Below are 21,617 nucleotides of genomic sequence, written 5' to 3' on the forward strand. Positions count from 1 at the left end.
AGTTTAGAATGAATTCCTTGAATAGGACTAATAGCAAAACAGGTAAACACTTGGTGTGAAACCCAACTCTGCTGGTACAATGGCCTGCAGTCCATTACCTGTCCGGTACTTTCCGTTCTTGAAGGGAGAACTGATCGAGGAGGCTGGGATGATGGGCAGTGGCCACAAGAAATCTTTGTGGAGTCTCTTGAGGGCCAGCACAAAGTTGTCCACTCGCGCAGCCCGGCTCCGCTCCTTACACAGCCAACCAATCAGCTCAAAGCCCCAGCTGGGCAAGGAAGCAGCCGAGGTCCCTGAGCCGCACTTCCTCCAGGAGGCGCCGCGCGTGTCTCCAGAGCATCATGTCGATGTACATGTTCTCGGCACAGTCGCTGTCCCTGCTCGACCTGGGGTGGGGGTGGGAGGCAGAGGAAAGCTGTAGGGGTCCTTCCTGGGGTGGGCAGGGAGGGATTACCTCCCTTGGAGGGCAGCAAGGACAGCGGTCTGACCGAAAAGACAGGCCCTATGACTGACTGGAGGGCTGCCTCGTTTGAACTGAGTGAGGTCTCTGCCCGCTCCTCACGCAGCTACAGCAGCCCCCTTAGCTGTATTAAGGATGGTCTATGATGGGAAAGGCAACCCGCACGCAGCGAGCACCAGCCAGGATCCCAGCTCTGGGTGCATTGCCTTCTGTGGCTGCATCTTATGGGGGAGTGGTGGAGGGGAGGGTCAGTGGTCCCTGAGAAGAAAGCTGTGAAAACGAGCACTGCATGCTGGGCTCCGCAGCGAAACGGAAAAGGGCCAGCGTCTGTCTAGGGATTAAGCTCAGAAGGGTCAGGAAAGGAAGATAAACAGAAATGGCAAAGACAAGGGGGGAAGTGGGAAGAAAGGTCACACAGAGGAGATGCAATCAATCAATGTCACCGAACAAAGTGCATGAACCCTGGAAAGCCTTTTTTTCCGTAAATGTAGAAAATGTTAGGAAAAAAAAGAGGTACTACCACCAGCAGGAATATATGGGAGGACCTGGCAAACGAAGGCTAATTCCTGAGTGGAGAGAGCCCTGAGCCATACAGCCTCCAGGCCATGCTGCTTCTCGCTATCCCCAATTAGTAACCCCACAAGTGCGCCCGCCAGACTTGTGTGTGGTACAGGGGGGTAGTCGGAAAGGAAGAGAAACAGCTCCTTGGAAAAGGCTTTAGTATTAACATCTGACTTTCAGAAGCGATTTAGCATTTAGAGCAGGTACACCAAACACAATCTGCTGCCTAGATCCCTGTGAGCCCGGAGGCGGGCACAGGGCCTTCCGCCGTGGGTGCCAGGCCCACAGGAACGGAACAGGCAGCCAGACCAGGCGCTCTCCCCGAGAGCCAGCCTCACTGATGCCCTGAAAGGTGGCCCGAGCTGCAGCAAGCATCAGCTTTCTTTCTGAATCCTTTACCTTTTACCAGAAGGACCCGTTGGCATACTCAGTGTTTTCTGTAAGCCGAATTTACTTGCTGGAATATTCTCAGCCGACTGGGATAAGCTGATGCTCCGATTCCTGAAGAACTCGAATCCACCACTTGAGCTGGGTTCCTGTGGTCACACAGCACATGCAGGGCAGTTAGAGAGGTGCCAGCTAGTGTCCCACCTGAGCAGCAGTAAGGCTGGGCAACGGACCTGAGCTGTGGGCGTGGACGGAGGCGTCTCTGATTCTCCAGAGCCGATGGCTTTAAGAAACCGAATCATGTGTCGGCAGAGGCCCCACCTGCCTTGTTCCAACGCGGTGCTGAAGAGCAGGGTGGCATGCTGCCTGCTCACGGCGGGGACTTCCATGTTCTGCAGAAACAACCAAGGAGAGGGCATGCCTCTTAGACCACACGTACCTGGGACTGAAACGAGCAGCTTTTCTCTCCGCAGTTCCTGACACCTGAGAAGGGAACAGCAGCTCCAGCGGGGTGAGGAGGCCCGCACGCTGCTGTGCAGAGACGAGCTCTGGGCGCCCACCATGTACCAGGTCCCGTGTCCACCACCTTACAGACACCTCCCTCCTCACTTAGTTTTCACAGAGAATATGAAGAAAGCCTGTCCTCGATGAAAACTGAGGGTAAGCCACTTGCTGAAAGGTCACTTGGAAAAGCAGGACTCCATCAACCAAGGTCTGCAGGCCCCCCAAAGCTGGCAGGAGGCTCCTGCGACAGTCTCCTGAGATGTGACGAGTGGCCTTCACTGCGGGCTCTGCCTCCGGCATCCTCCCTCATCCTGGCCCAAACTCAAGCAACTGCCTGTGCTGCTGCCACTGTTGATTCTCTGATAAACAGAAAACCCTGCCCCAGTGTTTCACCACTGTACCACCAAAGAAAGCTCTGACATTATCTGTTATTCCACAGCAACCGAGGAAACGTACCAGAGGACAGGATCTCAGCCGTACACATATCACTGAAAGTCAAATTTTAGCTCAAGGAAGCTAAAATATAGTAAGGACTGAATTTAGAAAGAATGCAAGACTCTGAAAATCTCCTCTAACTTCAGTCAGTTCTCAAGAGCAGAAAAGCTGTTAGGAAATTTGCCTCAAGCTGTGCAGTCAATCAAGTTTGCTAGTTTCTTGTAGCAAGGCAGACCATTTTATAGTAATTGGAAAGAACCATTATGTGTGATCTATCAAATCCAGATTAAGCCAACAGAAGCAACAAAATCCACTTTTGTCAAATACGTTATGAGGCGTCTCAAAAGGCCATCTTTTTGAGGGTCACTTCGGGGGTCTCACTGGAGCCCCCCAGGAATTCCACACACTGCAGGTGAACACAGACACTCAGGGAGAGGGCGCAGAGAAGCTCATAAAGTGATGGATGCCGCTCTCCCCTCTAGAGCTCATTCCCGTCCCAGGCCCAGTAAAGGAGAACACACCCTCCCACCACTGCTACCTGGCGGTGTTCAATGACCTGCCAAAGCTGGAGTGGACGAGCCTCAGGGCCATCAACAAAGGGAAGCCATACGCACTCACCACCTGCCCCTACACAATGCCAACACAAGACACTTCCAAGTTTAAAACTCTACAGGCCAGAGCAGACCGGCCGGCCACACAGTGTTTCCACACTGCCACATCCTTCCCTGGTGGCTCTGAACTGCTGACTTCGGTAAGCAGCCAACACTCTGAGAACACTGCGTCACCAGAGTCCTTTTTCTATGTTTACGCTCACCCGTCTCGCCTTCTCCAGGAAGATCACTGTTACCTGTAAGATAATGAGATACGAAGCAGCTGTGTCCAGATCCTGCGCCATCAGGCATTCCTCAAACAAGTCCTTGGGGTTGCCCACGGCTGCAAACAGGTAGTTCCACAGTGCGTACTCGGTCTTCCTGGCACAGTGGACCACTGTCTGCAGGAAGAGCGGGAACTCGGTGATGAACTTGGCCACCGTGGGGAGCAGCGGGTCGGGAATGGGCTCCCGTGAGGTAGCTTCCTCCTCCAGCACTTCGTGCAGCATGAGCTCCAGCACGTGCGGGAAGTAGGGCAGCGCGGCGCACGACTGGGCCAGCAGCAGGGCCTGCTCCCCGAGGTTCCTGAGCAGCAGCTGGCGCAGGATGTGGTGGAGGTAGATCTGGGAGGTTCTCTCCACGACGCAGAAGGGGAACAGCCCCTCCAGCTGCTCCCGGGCGCCACTCCGAGCACACAGAGAGTCGTACAGCAAAGTGTCGTTGACAGCACCGAGGACCAAGGCGTCTTCGAACAGCACAGCCAGGGGGTAGATGTTGATGTGGAAAGGCAGCATGATGCGCTGGGACAGGAACGAGTGGGGCTTGCGGTGGTCCCGGGGGAAGAGCGGCAGCCAGACCTTCATGCCCGAGCCGCCACAGCTCAGCCACAGGGCCTCCAGCAGGTGGCGCTTCTGCTTATTGGCACGACAGGTGGTCCAGACGTTCTCCACGGACTGGGCCAGGACCACGGGAGGGCAGAAGGGCAGCTGGAGAGGCAGAGGCAGAAGCAGGGTCACTGAGGCCTAAAGCAAGTAGAGCAGCTCTGCGGGCAGAGTGGGGGATCTAGGGCAATAACAGCACCCTGCCTTTCACAGTACCCCAACTGAAAACCCACCAGCCACCTCCTCCAGTCTTGCCTCATTTCCCTGGCAGCAGTTCCAGCGAGGGTAATGCAATGTCATGTAGTCAGTTCTGAAGCATGGAGACCCCACTGCTGGGGTTCCAGGAGGAGACTGCGTCACCTCCCTCCCATTGAGCAGCTGGTGAGTTCGAACTGCCAACCTTCTTCACTTAACCTACTCTGCCACTAGGACTCCTTGTTTGGAGTAAGATCATCTTACTATCATTCTGGGCCCCAATCCTTCATTCTTTTCAGCCACTCCCGCCCCCCAAGGCTCAGGACTCACTCCATGGCCAGCCTCGGCCTGCCCCTGCTCCGCCCCAGCCCCGTGACCGCTCTGCCGCCGGCCCCAGACTCACAAGCTTCCTCGGGTTCGGGCTGCTCTCCTTCTCCCGGATCTGGGGCCCGGACCGGTCCCTCTGCATCATGATGAGCTGGCCCGCGAGATTCAGCATGATGCTCTCTGCATCCCGAGCCTGAAGGAGAAAGAAACCCCACGTTCTCACTATCAGGTAAGACTCTGGCAGGTACTCAGCCCAGTGGTGTCGCAGGTTGTAGAGCCAACAATGCTTGAGGGTGTATGTGGACAGGCCCTCTTGTAAGGAGTGATGGGAGTTCAGATGTGATACAAACAATGCGGGTGAGAGCCGAGTTACACTGAAGGGCCTCGTTAACAAGGCGGCACCTGCCAGAGGAGGCCCAAGGACCAGGTGGGACCTGAAGGATAAGGGAGGTGAGAAGGTGGAGGGAAGGGACTGGTGCACCATGTGACAAGAGCTTTACTGATGTAAAAACAGAGTGGACAGGAAATATAAACCTGCCCAGGATCTCCCCTCAGACAGGTTCGATGTGGATACGCAGTGTGGACGCCATTGGTGTAATGTCAGGAGACTTGGAAGTGATGATACAACCTCAGTTCTGGTGGGAATGCCGGAAGTCAGCATTTTATGTGGAAACTATGAGGTTATCCTCTCTCGCCTCTCACAGTTACAACCATGGCAACCTCTGTATGCATTCTCCTTCTTCCCACCTTCATTTTCCCTGTCAAAGTTCAGGCCACCAACATGGTTACCTTGATCACTACACAAGCCTCCCAGCTGCACCGCCTATGCCCAGTTTGGCCCAAACCCGGCCATTTCCTCTTACAGAGCTTGATATGTGTCGAGTAGGAACCAACTCCCAGCTGCCCCTTCAGTGGGTTTAGAGGCTGTAAATCACAAAGGAAGAGACTGCCCCTCTTTCTCAAGAGTGGCTGGTAGAGAGGAACCATGTGACTTTGGGTCGGCAGCACAAGCCTTACCAAGGACACCAGAGCTCCCCTTACAGGGCTCAGATGTATTAAACACACCGCTGGCGAGACAAAATCTACAGCTGCCAGTGCGCCTACAAAACTCCCTCCCTGCCGTTCCAGCCACCATGAAATTCCTTCTGTTCTCATGTGCCATACTCTCTTATCTATGGGGCACTGGATCACTGCTCTCTCTGCTTGGAATTCTCCCTGTTCACTTCGCTCTGCTCGCTCTTCAGGTTTCCACTGAAGTCCCTCTGTCCACACTGGGCCGTGGCTGTGCTCTCTCACGGGGACCTGGACTTCTGGTGCACAATGATACTTCTTTATGCCAGGGGATGTTTAATGCCTGAGCAGAAACTGTATCTGGGTTGCAGGATATTACAACCAGGCATCTTCACACAGACATGCATAACAAACAAACAAACAAACAAACAAACAGCTCTGGACGTCAGCTTAACACACGCAAACGTACCTGCTGTGGCATCTTCAAGGTGATCCCATTCTCTGTGCTCACTGACGTCAGCGTGACAGACACAACCAGAAAAGGGTGGGGAATGTAGCGAGACATGGAGACCTCCTGGAGAACCTGAATACTGGCAGTAGTGTTTGGACTGCAAAAACCAAAGAACCCCACGTGCCCAACATCAGTGCTGGCAAGGCGTCCCTTTTGCTCCACGTGCTAGATCGTGAAGCCCGATACTCAAGACAGTCAAGCGCCACCCACCTAGGGCCTCTCCTCCCCAGATTTCCCTAAAGCAACAGGACAGTTGGGATGAGGGATTGGGATGGAAAAAGCTAGGGAAGAAGCAAAAGGATTTAAGGTGGGAAAAGCCATATTGGTTGTGAAAGGAGCTTGACCCTAAGCCCAAGGGCTAGAAGGTTTATCTTTACACGACCCCCTTAATCACTGTTTTACTTCAGTAAGCATATACTTCATGATATTAAAAGAAAAAAAGAAAACAAAACACCCCAAAACCCCACTAAAAAGAAAATAAAGAGTCAGAAGACTTGAGCTGAATGCCATGAGACAGCCAGAGGCCAGGAAGAATCCAGGTGGCATGCAGCAGTGACAGGACCTTGGGTGTGTTTGTCCCCAACTCTAGCCATAAGCCCAGGAGAAGCGCTGGTGACAGGCCTCCTCAAAGCATAAAGCTGTGGGGCCACTCGGTAGTCCCAGAGAATACAACAAATGACAGTAAGCACTTCATTTCCGAGGTGTGCAGAAAGAAGGAAAAATCACCTCTGGGTTTACCTCATCCCTAAATAGATTTCCCCCCAAATGAATCCAGGAAGATTAGCAGAAGTTAATGCAGGTTACTTCTAAATTTTGCAGCCAGAAAAGGGCTCCCTGTCCCTGAAGCTCTCTGCGAAGGACGCACACTAGAGAAGTGGAGAAGCTTCTGTGAGAATGGGAAGCTACCGTGGGAACAGGGCTCGGGGCTCTACTCACCCCTCGGGTCTCCTTTCAATACTGTAAAGGCATATTGAACAGTCTGCTCGGAACACTATCACCACGTCCCGGAAGACACTCAGCAGCAGGGTTTCTGTCTGTGCCTTGGTGACGTGTGCAAACGCGTTGTCCAGATTTGACGTCCGTAAGTACACTCTGAGCTGCAGGAAACAGAACAAAAAGAGGCTGTGAAAACCTGATGACAGGCTAAGGACACACTGCGGGGACTGAAGGGTCTATGGGAGCTTTGGTGTTAAAAGCAAAACCATAGCTGTAGAGTTAATTCTGACCCACTGTTACCCTCTGTTGAAATTTGAGGCTATAAATCAGAAGGGAGAACACTGTCTCATCATTCTTCCTTGGAATGGCTGGTGGATTCAAACTGCCAATCTTTTACTCAGTAGCCCAACACCTAACACACTACATTACCAGGGTCCTTCAGTAATAAGCAGGAAATACTTTCTTTATGCAGACTCTTCTTGTTATGTAGCATCGAGTTGGAACAGACTCACAGCTGATCCTCCAGCTAGATTTCAGAGGTAGTAAATAGAATGAGAGGAGACTGCTTATCTTTCTCCCATGGATTCAAACTGCGTGCCTCTGGGCTGGCAGAAGATCTTCCTTTTATGCAGATTAGGGCCATTCTAATGAGTAAATTGGGGGCCTAAGGGGCAAGGAACTGCACTGCCAATCCAAGGCAGGTGAGGTGGTTCGAATCCACCAGAACCCCGCAGGAGAAAGATGGGCACTCTTCTCCTGTGCAGTTTATGGCCTCTGAAACCCACCGGAGGGCCAGCATGAGTCAATTACGACTCAGTGGCAACGAGTTCAGGGTTCATGCAACAAATAACCAAACTATAAAAGGATTAAAATGTGAACTGCATTATTATAACTGCTGAGACCAGCAGTTATTAAAATATATAAATGTATAATCAATAAATTAAGGTATCTCTAAAGGCAACCATCCTTATCCACTCTTTTACTTTAATATTAAATTCTTACAGAGATTATCTAATGGCTAAAGTATTTAGCAAGGGTGATTTTAGAAGTCCTGATTAATACTTGAAAAGAACAGCAATGGGCTGCCTAGGGGGTGTACTTCATGGCAGGCTGCCCTGCTGACAAAAAACACACCTAAAAAACAAGAACACCCTCAAAAAAACCAAACCGCCAAAAATAACCAGAAATGAAAATCCTACTAGCTAGAAAGCATCTAATTTGTGATTCGAAACAGAAAATGTTTTGCTCTGTTTTCAGCAACTTATTTTCATTTAAAATTAAATAGCATTCACAATCTTGTGGAAATTTGTTATTACTGAGAAAGATCTATTATTTTTTTTACCTCTTCTTGACGGTCACTTATGTTGTAACATGCAAGGACAATGAAATCATCCCACCAGGCTAAGCCACCTGTCACAATCATATTTTGTTCCTTTAAAAAAAAATTGTACTTTTATTATCAGAAATTACAAGGAAATAATACACACTTAGAAAATACTGAGACAATGAAAGCTCAAATTACTTCTGCTCTACACATTCTTTCCAATTTAGTATTGTTCTAGAACTTTTATCTTTTTAAAAAAATTTATTTTGTGATTTTAATACAGAAAAGTTAATTTTCATTCACTCACTGTTGTACATCTTCCTCCTTCCCCCTCCCCCAGTTCACATTTTTTTTAAAAAAAAAAAAAAAACCAAAAAACACATTCATTCACTGTTGCACAATTTTCTTCTTACTCCCTACCCCTCCCTCTCTCCTAGTCCTCTTTGCAATGAACCTCTTATTCTGGACCACTATCTTACATTTAATACTTAACCGTATACTCCTTTTAAATAGTTCTCTCCCTCATCTGTTCTAATACAGTGTTCATTATCTATCTATTCTTTTCCTATTCTCCTCCCAACCACCCATGTCAGTTCTGCTTTATAACAGTGGTGTTATGCAGTATTTTTCCTTGTGAGACCAAGATATTTCACTCAGCATAATGTTCTGCAGGGTCACGCATGTGGTGTAATGCTAATGTTTCAGAGTTCATTACTTTTTCAGTGCTGTAGGAATAAACCATAGTTTTTTAATCTATTCATTTGTTGATTGGTTTCCTACGACTATTAATAATGATTTACGTTCTGTTATGTAAACATTTCTATAAAGCAAAAAGTACATTACAAAGTATACACACACACACAGACAGACATTCATCTATTGTATTAAAAAACATACTGGGATTAATCTAGAGTATAAATTTTTGTATCAAAATTTATTCTGATCACACATGAGAAAGTCAAACTAAAATGGAAGAGTAAACCCTCAAGCTAAAGAATTATCTGATCTTGACAAGAATGAAAAGAAACCAATTTCAATATAAGATCTTGTATCTAATATTAAATACTGTATCAGAATCAGCCTAACCCAGTATCACTCCTTGAATTTGATTTCATGTATTCTTTTTTTTTGGTAAGTAAATAGTGATTTGCTCTATAATTCAATATTACAGCTCTCATTACTTTTAGACAGGTTTTTCATTTAAAAAAAAACAAAGACTGACCTGGGTAATGTTTCCAAAAAGTTTCCATTTTTTGGTGAGTAAAGAGTAATGTGCAAAACCAAACTTGCCAACCACAGCAATATGCTGACCAAGTTTATCAATAGCTGAAAACTAAAAAAAAAAAAAAGAAAATATAATTGGAAAGTCTTATTTTTAAAACTTTTATTATAATAAAACTTAGTGCTGGGGTCAGATACAAAGACTATTAATAAATGTTTAAGTAATTATACATAAAATGGCAGTTTAAAATAGCGACATTTATCTATGTCATATTTGACAAAACCATGTTAACACCCTTGCATGTGCAGTATGTCTACCATTGTGAAAGTTAACAGAACAAAATCGTAACTCACCCGGATAGGCCAATTGCTCTCTAGATAGGTGCTGGAAATCTAAAGAAAATAACAGACCATCTGGTAAGGCTTCAGATCATCAACTTACTGCCACCTGAAGATTCATTTTCCTACCCATGGTTAAAGTACCCCATAATGATGACGTTACTAGCACATAGCCTGCACTGACATTTGGAAGCCAGCCAGTACTTGGTGTCTTCTGACCTAACCATTTTATCTCAGGCAGATCCAGCTTTCCTCCTTCTTCCCCAAAGTTCTTTTGTCTTAAATATTGGCCCCTCAATAAGTAAGAATCAGTGTGGATGAACAGAGTGGGGCTGTGACACTAAGGAGAGCCTAACGGTACTCTTGTTTTTCAATGGAAATATTTCATGACTTGGATGTTTTCTTGACTGAAAAAGCAATATATGCCTATAAAATTTAGGCAATTAACACACAAAGAACACCCTGAAGTTCTCCCCATTCCATCACTGCTCTGATGGCTGGTTCTTCTCTAAACAAATACCCATGCATGTGTGAGAGCTGCTATTTTTTACTGGAATGTTCATTACTCTACCAGAACCCCTTATTATGTGGCAAAAATTCATCTTTACAAAAGTAATATATTTTCCCATGCTCTCCCTCTTGTATCTTGGCATATGGTGTCTTTGGATCATCTTAACAGGAATTTCAAACTTAACTGCTCCCCAATGGGATAGCAATGTAAATTCTAGCCTCACCGGATTGTCATTTCCATGAGAATTTAGTGACAGCAACAGAACAAGGAGAGCCTTCTGCTCCGGAAGAGAAGTTTTCATTTATTTAAACTGACTTGCATCTTATGCAAAGAAAATTATTATGTATTTAAGAAAAGCCAAACTAAAAGGCAAGTGCAGGCAAATCCAGTTAATATGAAAACAAAACTCAAATGCTGACCCTGATAAAAGTTAGTCATGTAACTATTTGTTAAACTTCATCATTTGTTAACTCTTAGGCCAACTAAAATCCAAGTCAATGAACAGCTTTTCGTACACCAGGACGTCAGGCCCCTGTTCACAGGCTGGTTTGCGGAAGCCTGGCCAGCTGAATGAAAGACACAGCATGCCTCTGGAAACATGCTCAGCGGCTAGGACAATCAATAAAACGCGCTACGTTGGGTAAAATTCGTGTAGGATCAGTAAACTTGGAAGTCATGACTGGGAGGCAAAATCAGAGTTGAAAGCAATTTTCTAGCAGGAGGTAAGTAAAAATCTTTTTGGGAGAAGAAAAGGAAAGAAAAATATTCACGTGAAGAAAGATGTGCCCGAGTTTAACTGAGCCAGCCACCAGGACACTGACAGAATTCCACTCTGCCTTCTGACTCCCACCTCATCTCTACTTCTAAGCACCTGGAATGTTGGAGGTCAAGGGCAGTTAGAACCTCACCACGAAAGTGGATTCCAACATGAGGTATTTCTAATTGTGGCACCCGAAGCGGGATCCTAGCATATGTTCACGAATATAAGGTGTCACCAATGAGAAATGATTTTGTTTCAAAGCTCAAAGTACAAGTTTAAGTTGAAGCCTAGGTGCTGTGAGATCTACACAAAAACCAGATGTTCTTTCCTGGCAGGTCCCGCTGACTACGTGTCATCTGGACTCTGAGCTCTGCCTTTACCTCAGAACAGGAAAGGGCAGAGGGGAAGGAAAAGGCAGCTCAGGAACAGTGAGGATATTCATTCAGGCCAAGACACAATGACGCATGGTGCCCCTTCCTGACTAGGAAATTCCAGGACAGAAGTTACATTTTTCTTATCTGAGGCCTTTCCATCTTTCTGAAAGAGCTGGAACTGAGGGTATTTGTAGACGTCATTCTGCTAGAACCCCTCCTGTCCAGACTAGTTTCGCCTTCAACAGATAAGACTAACGGAGCCTCCCCCAAGTGACCTGATTGCTGACAGCTCAATACCAAAAATCCCAAAAATCCTCACTGGCGGGCCACCAGGCAACATGATGATAAATGGCAGAGTCTGAAGGAGAAAAGACTGAAGCTGTCAAAGACTTTGACTTGGATTCACAATCAGTACTCATGGAAGCAGCAGTCAAGAAATCCAAAGACATGCTGTACTGGGCAAGTGTGCTGTCCAGGACCTCTGTACACGCTAGAGAGCACGGATGTTAACCACTATGGGGCGGGGCCCAGCCCAATCCTGATGCTTTCAACTGCTTTGTTTGCAAATCAAAGTTGGACAATGAATAAGGCAGACCAAAATAGAACTGATGTCACTGTTGAAGAGTACTGACTATCCAAAGAACACACACATCTGACGTGGAGAAAGTGCAGCCAGGGTGCTCCTTAAAGGCAAGGATGTGGAGGCGTTATCTCACATGCTTTGGGCATGTTGTCAGAAGGGTCCAGTCCCTGGAGACACTCATGCTGGGCAAAGCGGCCTCAGTGAAGAAGACCCTCAACGGGCTCGACTCCCACGGTGACCGCACTGGGCTTATGCACAGTGGAGACTGGGCCTCAACGGGCTCGACTCCCACGGTGACCGCACTGGGCTTATGCACAGTGGAGACTGGGCCTCAACGGGCTCGACTCCCACGGTGACCGCACTGGGCTTATGCACAGTGGAGACTGGGCAGCGAAGGACGGCACTGAGTCCTAGTCAACCAGAGACACTCAACAAGAGGAACACTCCCACCTGAGACATCACACACAGTCTGGAGGTTATGAGAACAGCCAGCTGGAAATAAAAGAACTTTCTAAAACTTTGACTTAATTCTGCTCCCACAGAGTCTTCCAGGCTGACCTTTCAGAAACAGAGTGCCTAGAGGTGAGCTGGGGGGGGGGGAGGGGGCAAATTGCCAGTCTTTTGGTTAATAGTTGAGTGCTGAACCAATTGTGCTTTGAGAGATGCAGTATCTTCACTTCAGTGTCCCTAACACTGTCCCACTTGCTATCAATGCTCATCTCCCACATTTTGTGATGCTTCCTCTCCAGTCACAGACAGGTTAGCTTTCAAGGCAGCAGACCCAGCACACTGGACACTACTACACACAGCGCCCTACTGAGTCGACTCCGGCTCACAGCAACCATGTATGACAGAGCACAACTGCCTCATGGGTTTCCTCGGCAGCAATCTGCACACTGCCACATCCTCCTGCAAAGCTACTGGTGGCTTCCAATCTCCAACCTTCTTGTTAACAGCAGCTAAGCACTTTAATCACTGTGTAACCAGGGCTCCTTCCCACAGCACTATGAATACAAAAATAAATATTATTCTTCAGTAAAGGACAGAGGGTTTGATTGTTTTAAATTCCCCATTACTTGTGCTTCAATTGTCAATAAACCATTTATAAAATGGAGAATCTTTGCACTTTCAACTGGGGGGATGTGTGTAAGCCTCCTTTATTATTAGACACTAACCTGGTTTCTAACAAGTATACTTTTTTTTTTTTTTAACTTTTGTCCTAAGTTAAGGAAAAGCAAAATTAACACAGAATCTTCGAAAGAGGAGATCAGGAACTATAAAGAAGAGAAGCATCAACATACTCTCTGGATGGGGAAGAGCAGAACTCACTGGAGCCGCACAGATGCACTCGGAGCTACTCATACAAAGTACAAATCATGCAAACACGAGCCACAGTGACGGAGGAAGCAGGTGCTCACTGCAGACGAGACTTTCCCGAAGGGAGGATGTAAACCAGCCACCTGTTTCCTCGGGGAGTCACTTCCTAGCTCTGGTCTCAACACCTGGATGGTAAAGCTTTAGCATTTGAGGGACACCGTCAGCCTCTGAGGCACACCACACTACAGTGCAGCACTGCACTGAATGAAGCGACCAAGTGTCAGCTAGCAAAGAATGGGACAGCGCCAGGCGAAGACACCACCCAACAGGTGAACCTGAGACTTCAGCTTGGGTTCAGCAGCCAGTCAGACCGCTAGGAACCTGGGTCTTAAGCAGGGACGCTGCCCTTGAACTTGTAGGGTGGTATGGGTAAGTCTGTCACTGCGTTGTGTGCCTCTCGGCAAGTCACCTAATGTCCCTGAGCTTGGGTTTTCTTACGGCTAAAACCTAGTTGAAGTAGATGATATCTATTAAGGTCCTTCCAGCTCTAAAAACTCCATGAGTCTAATATAATGGAGACGTTTGGGAATACAACTCTGGTTTTACTTTTATTAGCTTTCAGAAACTGAAAGAAAAAAAAATTAGGTAAACCTAGCGCCAAGTTCATCTTCTTAAATATCTATGGATGTGTACAGAAGTTGGGAAGGAAGACTCTGGCTAGTGCCTACACTGGCTAACACCCTCCAATCAGTGCTTTTTGCTTCTTATTTGGGATGCTTCACAGGTCACCAAGAATCACTGAATTTTTGAGCTGGAAGGAAAGTCACTTTTTGTTATCGCCTGATGGATTTTTGAATTGAAGACCTACCTTCTTTGATCCTCTGCTCTACTTGGCTCTCTGGTAACACAGACCTGGCTAGGCAGAACTGGCATTGGTGCTAGGTCAGTGTAGAATGAATAGTTCAAAGTATGGGGAAATGAAAATAGCAGAGAAATGGCTATAGGAGAGAAGGGAGCAGTGGAAAATTTTAGTCAAGGAAGTAGCTGATGCAGTTTTACTTAATAACTGTTACTAATCATAAAATGGTTTGCACATTATTTGATTTTATTAATTTATTCATGTACGTTCAATACATTCTTTAGTGTACACCACATGTCAATGTAGGAAACAGGTCTTCCTTCAACCTTCCATATAACGACCATTTTTCTGTCTCTCATTACCTCCCCTCAGTCAACTGAAAAGACTATGGCAGCTGAGATGAGCCAGAAAGGTGAAAGTCTAGAGAGGAAGAGAGGTGAAGAACTACGAACTAGAAACGGGTCAAAAGAAATGCATCCAAGAGCAGCTCGGATGTCCTGAAGATGTTTTCGTACCAAAGGGGAAAGTAAACATGGCACTCAAGACTCAGAAAATGTATCTACAGGCTTCTCTCAAGGAAGGCCCGTTTATTCATTTTCCCATATTAATTTTCTCTGGTATCAGAATTACTTCCAATTTATCAAATTAACAAAAGATACTGTTATGGTTCAAATCCACCAGATGCTGTGCTGGAGAAGGAGGGGCAATCTCCTTCTGTACCAGTCAGATCCAATTTGACAGTACACACACAAAATAATAAAATAAAATATTTTTTTAAAAAAAGATACTGTTAGTCTGAGAAATTGTATTAGGATCAGTAAATAATTTGGAATAAGTAGTAAATAATTTGGAATAAATTTGGATTAAGTAATAATAAAATTCTTAATAGTGAAACTTGAGATTGATCTGGTCTGAGTCTGAAGTGGGACATGGAACCGCCCTGTGGCCTCAGTGGAAGCACAAGGCCAGCTGCACAGTTTGCACCTGACGTGGTCACTGCCCACGAAATCCCCACACGTCTGCCACGGCAGCCGCACAGGGTCGGAGCCACAAACAGCAGCTGGACAGACTACACTCAGCTTTGCTTAATGAAGGACAAAACAGAGCTTCCAGTTCTTGACTGTGACAGTGAAGGACTTAAAGCAGAGGGGACATACTCTACAGGAAGTGGCAAGAAAGGACAAGAGACATCTAAGGACAAGAGCATAGAAAAGCAGAGGAGACACAATAGTCAGAGATTAAAACGTCTGTTTCCATATAACAGTGATAATATTTCAAAATCTGCTAGGGTGACACTGCCTACGATGGAGTCAACGTTGATCAGTAACGTATGTCTTACCTGCACGACATGCCAGTGCCGATGTCCAAGCAAAGAGCTTAAGCCCTGGGACTCGAATCCTCTGTCGGCAAATGGGCTGGTCTCCCGGCTGGCCTTGTGCTTGGAGTGTGCTGGGGAAGCACGGGGGTTCTGGCCCTGGGAGGCCTCCCCACAGTTCAGGTACAAGCGATCCTCTCCTTGAAGCAGCACCTGCTCTTGGTTGCTCTGATGAGGCCCCGGGAAAGAAAGCAAAGGAGGAAAGCAAGTCACCGCCTGATGTCAAGTAGGGAAAGTAAGTGACACATCCACTCACGGTGTCACAGGAAAGGCACCATCTCAGCCAGGCTGTCCTGAGACTGGCCTCTGCCCATGTGCACAGGGGTGTCGTCTGGAGGGACAGGCCATATTCTAAGGCCCAGGGAGCAGTGTGAATGGAGCTGCTCCTCCACAGAGGTGCTGAAACATGCCAGCTGACAACTGCTGCGAGACCCTTTCATGCCAGATGGACTGTTAGCTGAGAAGTGAATGGAACTATTCAAGGTTGGCTGTTGATGCTGCTGTTATACGTTGTCAGGTCGTCTACAATTTGCAGCTAGCCTGTCAACAACGCTCTGAGCATTGCCCTGTCCTGAGTCAACCTCACCATCTCTGACACAGGTGACACCACTGCCCACAGTCACTGTGTCGATCTCATCCAGGGTCCTCCTCTCTTGTGCTGACCCTCCACCCTCTCAAGCATCATGTCCTTTTCTAACAACTAGCCTCTGAAGGTTGATGATGTACAAAATAATTTTCTAGGGTGTACGTGTGCACAAAAGTTGGCATCTTCACCCAGGTGACCACAGGCAAGAAGGCTTGAACTGTGGATCACCAGAACAGCTCCCAAACTGAGGGGCAGAGAAGAATGACCTGAGACCCTAGTCCCGGCCCACAACAACCCATAATCACTGATGAGGGTGTGACTGGTGCCAGGGACTGGCAAACATGATGGCTTCTGGAACTGGCTGTGATGCCTGGCTTTCAAAGAGAAGGCCAGCATGTTCACAGGGGCCCAGGGGACATTCAGATGCCATGGAGCAATATGCAACCTCTCCTTGCAACCTGTGAATTTGAACCTGAACGCTATCTGGACATAAACTCTTCTGCACTTTGTAATTATGCTTTTGGAGTGGAGGAGGAATGCTCTTCTCTTGTGTTGAGATGCATTAACTTTAATCATGGGACCTGAGATCCAGCCTATTTCACATTCTTTTCCAATGTGTGACCATTTTAAAATGGAGAAACTTGGTGCTTTTTTAAAAAATATAATACTGAGGGGAGCTCTGGTGGCCTAGTGGTAAGGAGCTGCAACTAGGCGCACGGTTCGAATCCACCAGATGCTCTGCCGGGGAAGGAGGGTCAATCTCCTCCTGTACCAGTCAGATCTGATTTGACGGTACACTCACACAAAAATAATAAAAATTTTTAAAAAAATTAAAAAAATATATAATACTGGTGGTAGGTATCGAGATATACGTGTAATTGTTGTGATCCACCAGAGTCAGAATCAGCTCATAGCTGAACTTGTAGCAGGTTTTCAGAGACTGTAAATCACACCGGAAGAGACTACCCATATTTCTCCCTCAGAGAGCCGAACCTGGTACCTTTGTGTTGGCATCACAATGTCTTACCACTAGGCCACCAGAACGCCTTAACATGTACTATGTACTGTAATTCTTAATCTCCATTACCAATGAGTCAAATCAGACTCAGAGACTCTCTCTAGGGTTCTGAGGCTGGAAGTCTTTTTAACAGGTGGGACTAACCACCTCTCCTACTCAGAGCAGCTGCCGGATTCTGACCAGCAGTCTGTCAGTCGGTGGCCTGACACATCACATACTATACCAGCAGAGCTCCTTACAGTCTTAATATACAACAAATACAAAATGATTGTGAGGAGTTTCTGTCATTTAGGGCAGTTTTTCAAGCTCCTGTTAGAAGTATTTAAAGTATTCCTTAGAAATCCATTGTTGAATAAGCTTGAGAAACACTGCTTTCTATGGGGTGACCTTTTATGGATTTTTATAAAGCACTAGCATATTGAAGACTCAAACGAACAACTTTCTCAGCTTTGTCACCCCTATATTTCACATCACCACGACGAGAGAACTTTTTTGCCTGGTGTAATTACTTGACACTTCTTGGCAGAAACTGGTATCGGATAAAGACTACCCTAGTGAAGTGATCAATACTGCTGTCTCTGGAACTCCTTGTGACTCTTAAAACAAAAACCACATGGCCTGCTCATGAAAAACCTTTGGCCCAAGTCTAATATAAATCACAAAAACATGTAAGAATTTCAGAAAATACACAGAAAGGGATAATGTGCTAACTGTAGAAGACCCAACAGATCTGCACCATCAGGAAGAATCTTCACTTCTAACACAGAAATCACTAAAAACACAATGCTGCATTTCAGACCCACTTACCATACAAGGGTTGACAGTGAGGACACTCTTGATGAACTGAAACAGCAGGATGCTCGGCTGTCTGACTGTGCTCTTGAGGTCAGACTCAGTGTCCATGCTCTGAGAACCACATCCACTGATCACCCACAGGTGATAGCCTTCGGCACCCCAGCTCTGGAGTGGGCGGGCGTGGGGGAGAGAGAAGAGAGAAGAATTCCTGTTATCCTCCCTTAGTTTCAGAGGCCCAAGTTCTGAAACAGCCAGCAGCAGCACTATTGAGGATGAGGTCTGAAGGCCAAGGACACCAGGACATAGGACAGAGCCACTACTCTAAATTCAAATCTTGAGCTGAACTACTGAAGGTTGGCTATGGACAAAATCTTGAATGATCCAGTAAGCATCCAAAGGTGATGGAAGAGATAGGCAATGCCCCAAAAGCACTGAGTGACATGGAACTTGCTCGGGAGTTAGCATATGATCAGGAACCAATGATGAGGGAAGATGTTCAAGGTGCACTGTTGACTGTGGACACAACAAAATGAAATAATTGACAACTTAAACCTTTTCTCCATCAATCATGATCTTGCCGACTGACTCACTGGTGGGTGACGACTGGCACTGGCAAAAAATAAGGCCCCCGAGGAATTGATTGGGTACCAATGGACAGATCTGGATATGCTCACTGGTCTATGTCAAGATAGATGGAAGACAGCTACATACCCAGTTGATTGGAGAGATCCCTATTTGTTGCCACTCCCCCCCAAAAGGTAAACAAACAGAATGCGAGAGTTATTGAATAAATCACAGACAAGTAAAATCTTGTTTAAAGATTATAAAAAAAATGGCCGGAACTGCCAGAAATTCAAGCTGGATTTAGAAGAGGCCATGGCACCAGGGATATCACTGTTGATGTTAAATGCATTGGGTGAAAGCAGATATACAGAAAGATGTCTGTGTTTTATAGACTATATAAAGGTACTTGACTTACTTGTGCTCATAAGAAATGTATACCTAGACTAAGAAGCTGTTGTTTAAAAATCATAGTTTAAAATCAAGAAAGGTGTGAATCAGGGCTGTATCTTTTCTCCACATCCATTCAATCTGTATGGTAAGCAAATAATTCGAGAGGCTAGACTACCTGAAGAAAAATGTGACATTAGGATTGGAGGAAGACTTCTCAACAGCTTGCATTATGTAGATGACACAACTTTGCTTTCTGAAAGTGAGGAGGACTTGAAAACACTTGCTACAGAACATCAATGATTACATCTCAACATCAAGAAAACAAAAATCCTCACCAGTGGGCCAAGAGGCAACATCATTGATAGAAAAAAGACTTAAATTGTCAATGATTTAATTTTGCTTGGATCCACAATCAACACTTTTGGCACCAGAGGTCAAGAAATCAAGACCTATTACACTGGGTAAATCTGCTGGCAAGGGCTCCTCCAAGGTGTTAAGGAGCAGAGTTGCCAGTTTAAAAACTAATGTGCATCTAATTCAAGACATGATCTTTTTAAATTACTTGTTATGCATCTGTAAGTTGGACAATGGCTAAGAATGACAGAAAAATCCATGCATGCCTTTGAGTTGGGGTGATAAGAGACGAGGACTGACTAGCCCATGGACTGTCAAAAGGACAAACAAGTAAGTCTTGGATAAAGTGCAACCAGGGTGCTCCTTGGAAGCAAGGAGGGTGAAACGTCATCTCACGTATTTTGGGCATGTTGTTAAGAGGGGCCAGTCCTTGGAAAAGACATCGTGTTGGGAAAGGTGGAGGAGGTTCCATGAAGGAGAGGAAGACCCTCGATGAGATGGACTGGCGCAGTGGCTGTATCAATGAGATCAAGTATAGCAGAAACGATGACGACAAAGCAAAGGACAGAGCAAAGTTCTGATCTGTTGTTCGCTGGGTCACCGAGTTGTACTCGACTGAATGGCACCTGACAACAAAGCCGCTGTTTCATCTCTGCCAGCTCTGGGGGATACCAGCCCTCTACACTCTACAGAAGAGGGGAGATTGGTGCCAATTTGAAGACCTCAACCCTAAGAAATATCTGCTGCTCTAATTTCTCCAAGAATTTGAGAGAATGTTCTCTCCAGTGCAAAGAGATTCTTTACACAGAGGAGACCAGACTAGCCCCTATGACAGACAGAGCAGGGTGTGACAAAGCATGCTGGGTAGGAAGTATGAGATCAAGGCTTGCATCCCACCTTAGCCTCATTCAGCTGTTATTATCATGGCCACCCTGTTCTCAGAGCATTATGGTTCCTGCTCGTAGAATACAAGGGTTTAAATATTTAGGGCCGTGTTGTTGCTGTTGTCAGGTTCTGCTGGGTCGAGTGTGACTCCCAGTGACCCTATGAACAATAGATCTGAACTCTGCCCTGTCCTGTGCCATCCTCATTGACTGCTGCAGTCACCATGTCAGTCAATCTCGTTAAGAGTTGTCCTCTCTTTTGCTGACTCTTCACCTTTCTAAATATGTCACTTTCCAATGAATGGCCTTTCCTAGCCACGCACCCAAAGTATGTAAGGTGAAGCTTTGCAATCCTTGCCTCCAAGGAGCACTTTGGCTGCATTTTTTCCAAGACACATTTGTTTGTTCTTTTGACAGCTCATTGGATATTCAGTGCTCTTCTCCAACACAACTCCAAGTTATCAAATCTATCATCCTTATGCATTGTACAGCTCTCAGATACACAGCAGGTTTTTGAGAAGATCATGCCCTGAATCAGGAGCACCTTAGTCTTCAAAGTGATGTCAATGCTCCTCAATACTTTGGAAAGGTCCCTGACTTGTGGTACGAAGGGTGCAGGTTATGGATCCGAGGAGGAGGAAACTGTTGACTATCCCAGTCTTTTCTCCATCTATCATGGTGCTGTTTATCAGTCTAGGAGTGAGGATTTCTGTCTTCTTGATGTTGAGATGCACTATAATCCATAGTGAGGATTATAGTCTTTGTTTTTCCGCGGCAAGTGTTTCAAGTCTTTCTCACGTTCAGCAAGCAAGGTTGTGTCATCTGTATTACACAGGGTGGTTGATGTCATCTGTATTACACCGATCTTGATGCTACATTCTTCTTCAAGAGTCCAGCTTCTTCAGTGATTTGCTAAGCATACAGTTTGACTGTTTTTGTTGCTATGTGCCATCGAGTCGCTTGCGACTCATAGCGACCCTATGTACAAGAGTCCTAAACACTGTTCTATCCTGTGCCAACCTAGCATCTCAAAGGCACTCATTCACACTACTCCACTCACAGAATTGATCCATTTCATCGAGGGTCTTCCTCTCCTGCGCCGCCCCTCCACTCTCCCAAACGACGTTCCTCTCCAAGGACCAGTCCCTCCTGGCAACATGCCCAAAGTGAATAGGTATGGAAAAAGGATATTACTCTGATGCACACTTTCCTGCTTTTTAATCCATGCAGTGTTCTCTTTTTCTGTTCGGACAGCAGCTTCCTAGTCTATGTATAGGATTCACATGAGCACAATGCAGTGTTCTGGCTCTGCCACTCTTCTCGATGTGAGGCACCGTTTAGGATCCACACAAAGACAAGTATCTTTGCATAGTCAGTAAAACACAGATAAATAAAGCCCAAGCAGGAAGTGTTCTCTGACTCTACTCCACGACAGTCTTTTTCAAGACTGGAAATCCCTAAAGGAAATAGTAACTGAGCCCATCAACTATTGTAAGATTTAGAAAATGTACTAGCATCATCATAGTGAGAGAACTGGAAGGTCAGAGAAGAAGAGAAGACCCTCA

General features: G+C 46.3%; 1 protein-coding gene across 1 annotated transcript in view; it reads right to left on the reverse strand.

The window, feature by feature from the left end:
• The window catches only part of KIAA1432 (KIAA1432 ortholog), a 96,651-nt gene continuing 75,034 nt past the window's right edge, over positions 1-21,617 (reverse strand). The window contains 13 exon segments of the mRNA XM_006903579.1: positions 1-264; positions 266-386; positions 1,421-1,557; positions 1,642-1,800; positions 3,195-3,923; positions 4,417-4,533; positions 5,821-5,959; positions 6,799-6,959; positions 8,141-8,230; positions 9,345-9,455; positions 9,698-9,736; positions 15,426-15,629; positions 17,873-18,025. Coding sequence (XP_006903641.1) covers positions 28-264; positions 266-386; positions 1,421-1,557; positions 1,642-1,800; positions 3,195-3,923; positions 4,417-4,533; positions 5,821-5,959; positions 6,799-6,959; positions 8,141-8,230; positions 9,345-9,455; positions 9,698-9,736; positions 15,426-15,629; positions 17,873-18,025 — 2,397 coding nt within the window. The 3' untranslated portion in view covers positions 1-27.

This window comes from Elephantulus edwardii, unplaced genomic scaffold (assembly GCF_000299155.1).
Source record: "Elephantulus edwardii isolate Elephantulus edwardi_28Jun2011 unplaced genomic scaffold, EleEdw1.0 scaffold00014, whole genome shotgun sequence".
NCBI classification, from domain to species: domain Eukaryota; kingdom Metazoa; phylum Chordata; class Mammalia; order Macroscelidea; family Macroscelididae; genus Elephantulus; species Elephantulus edwardii.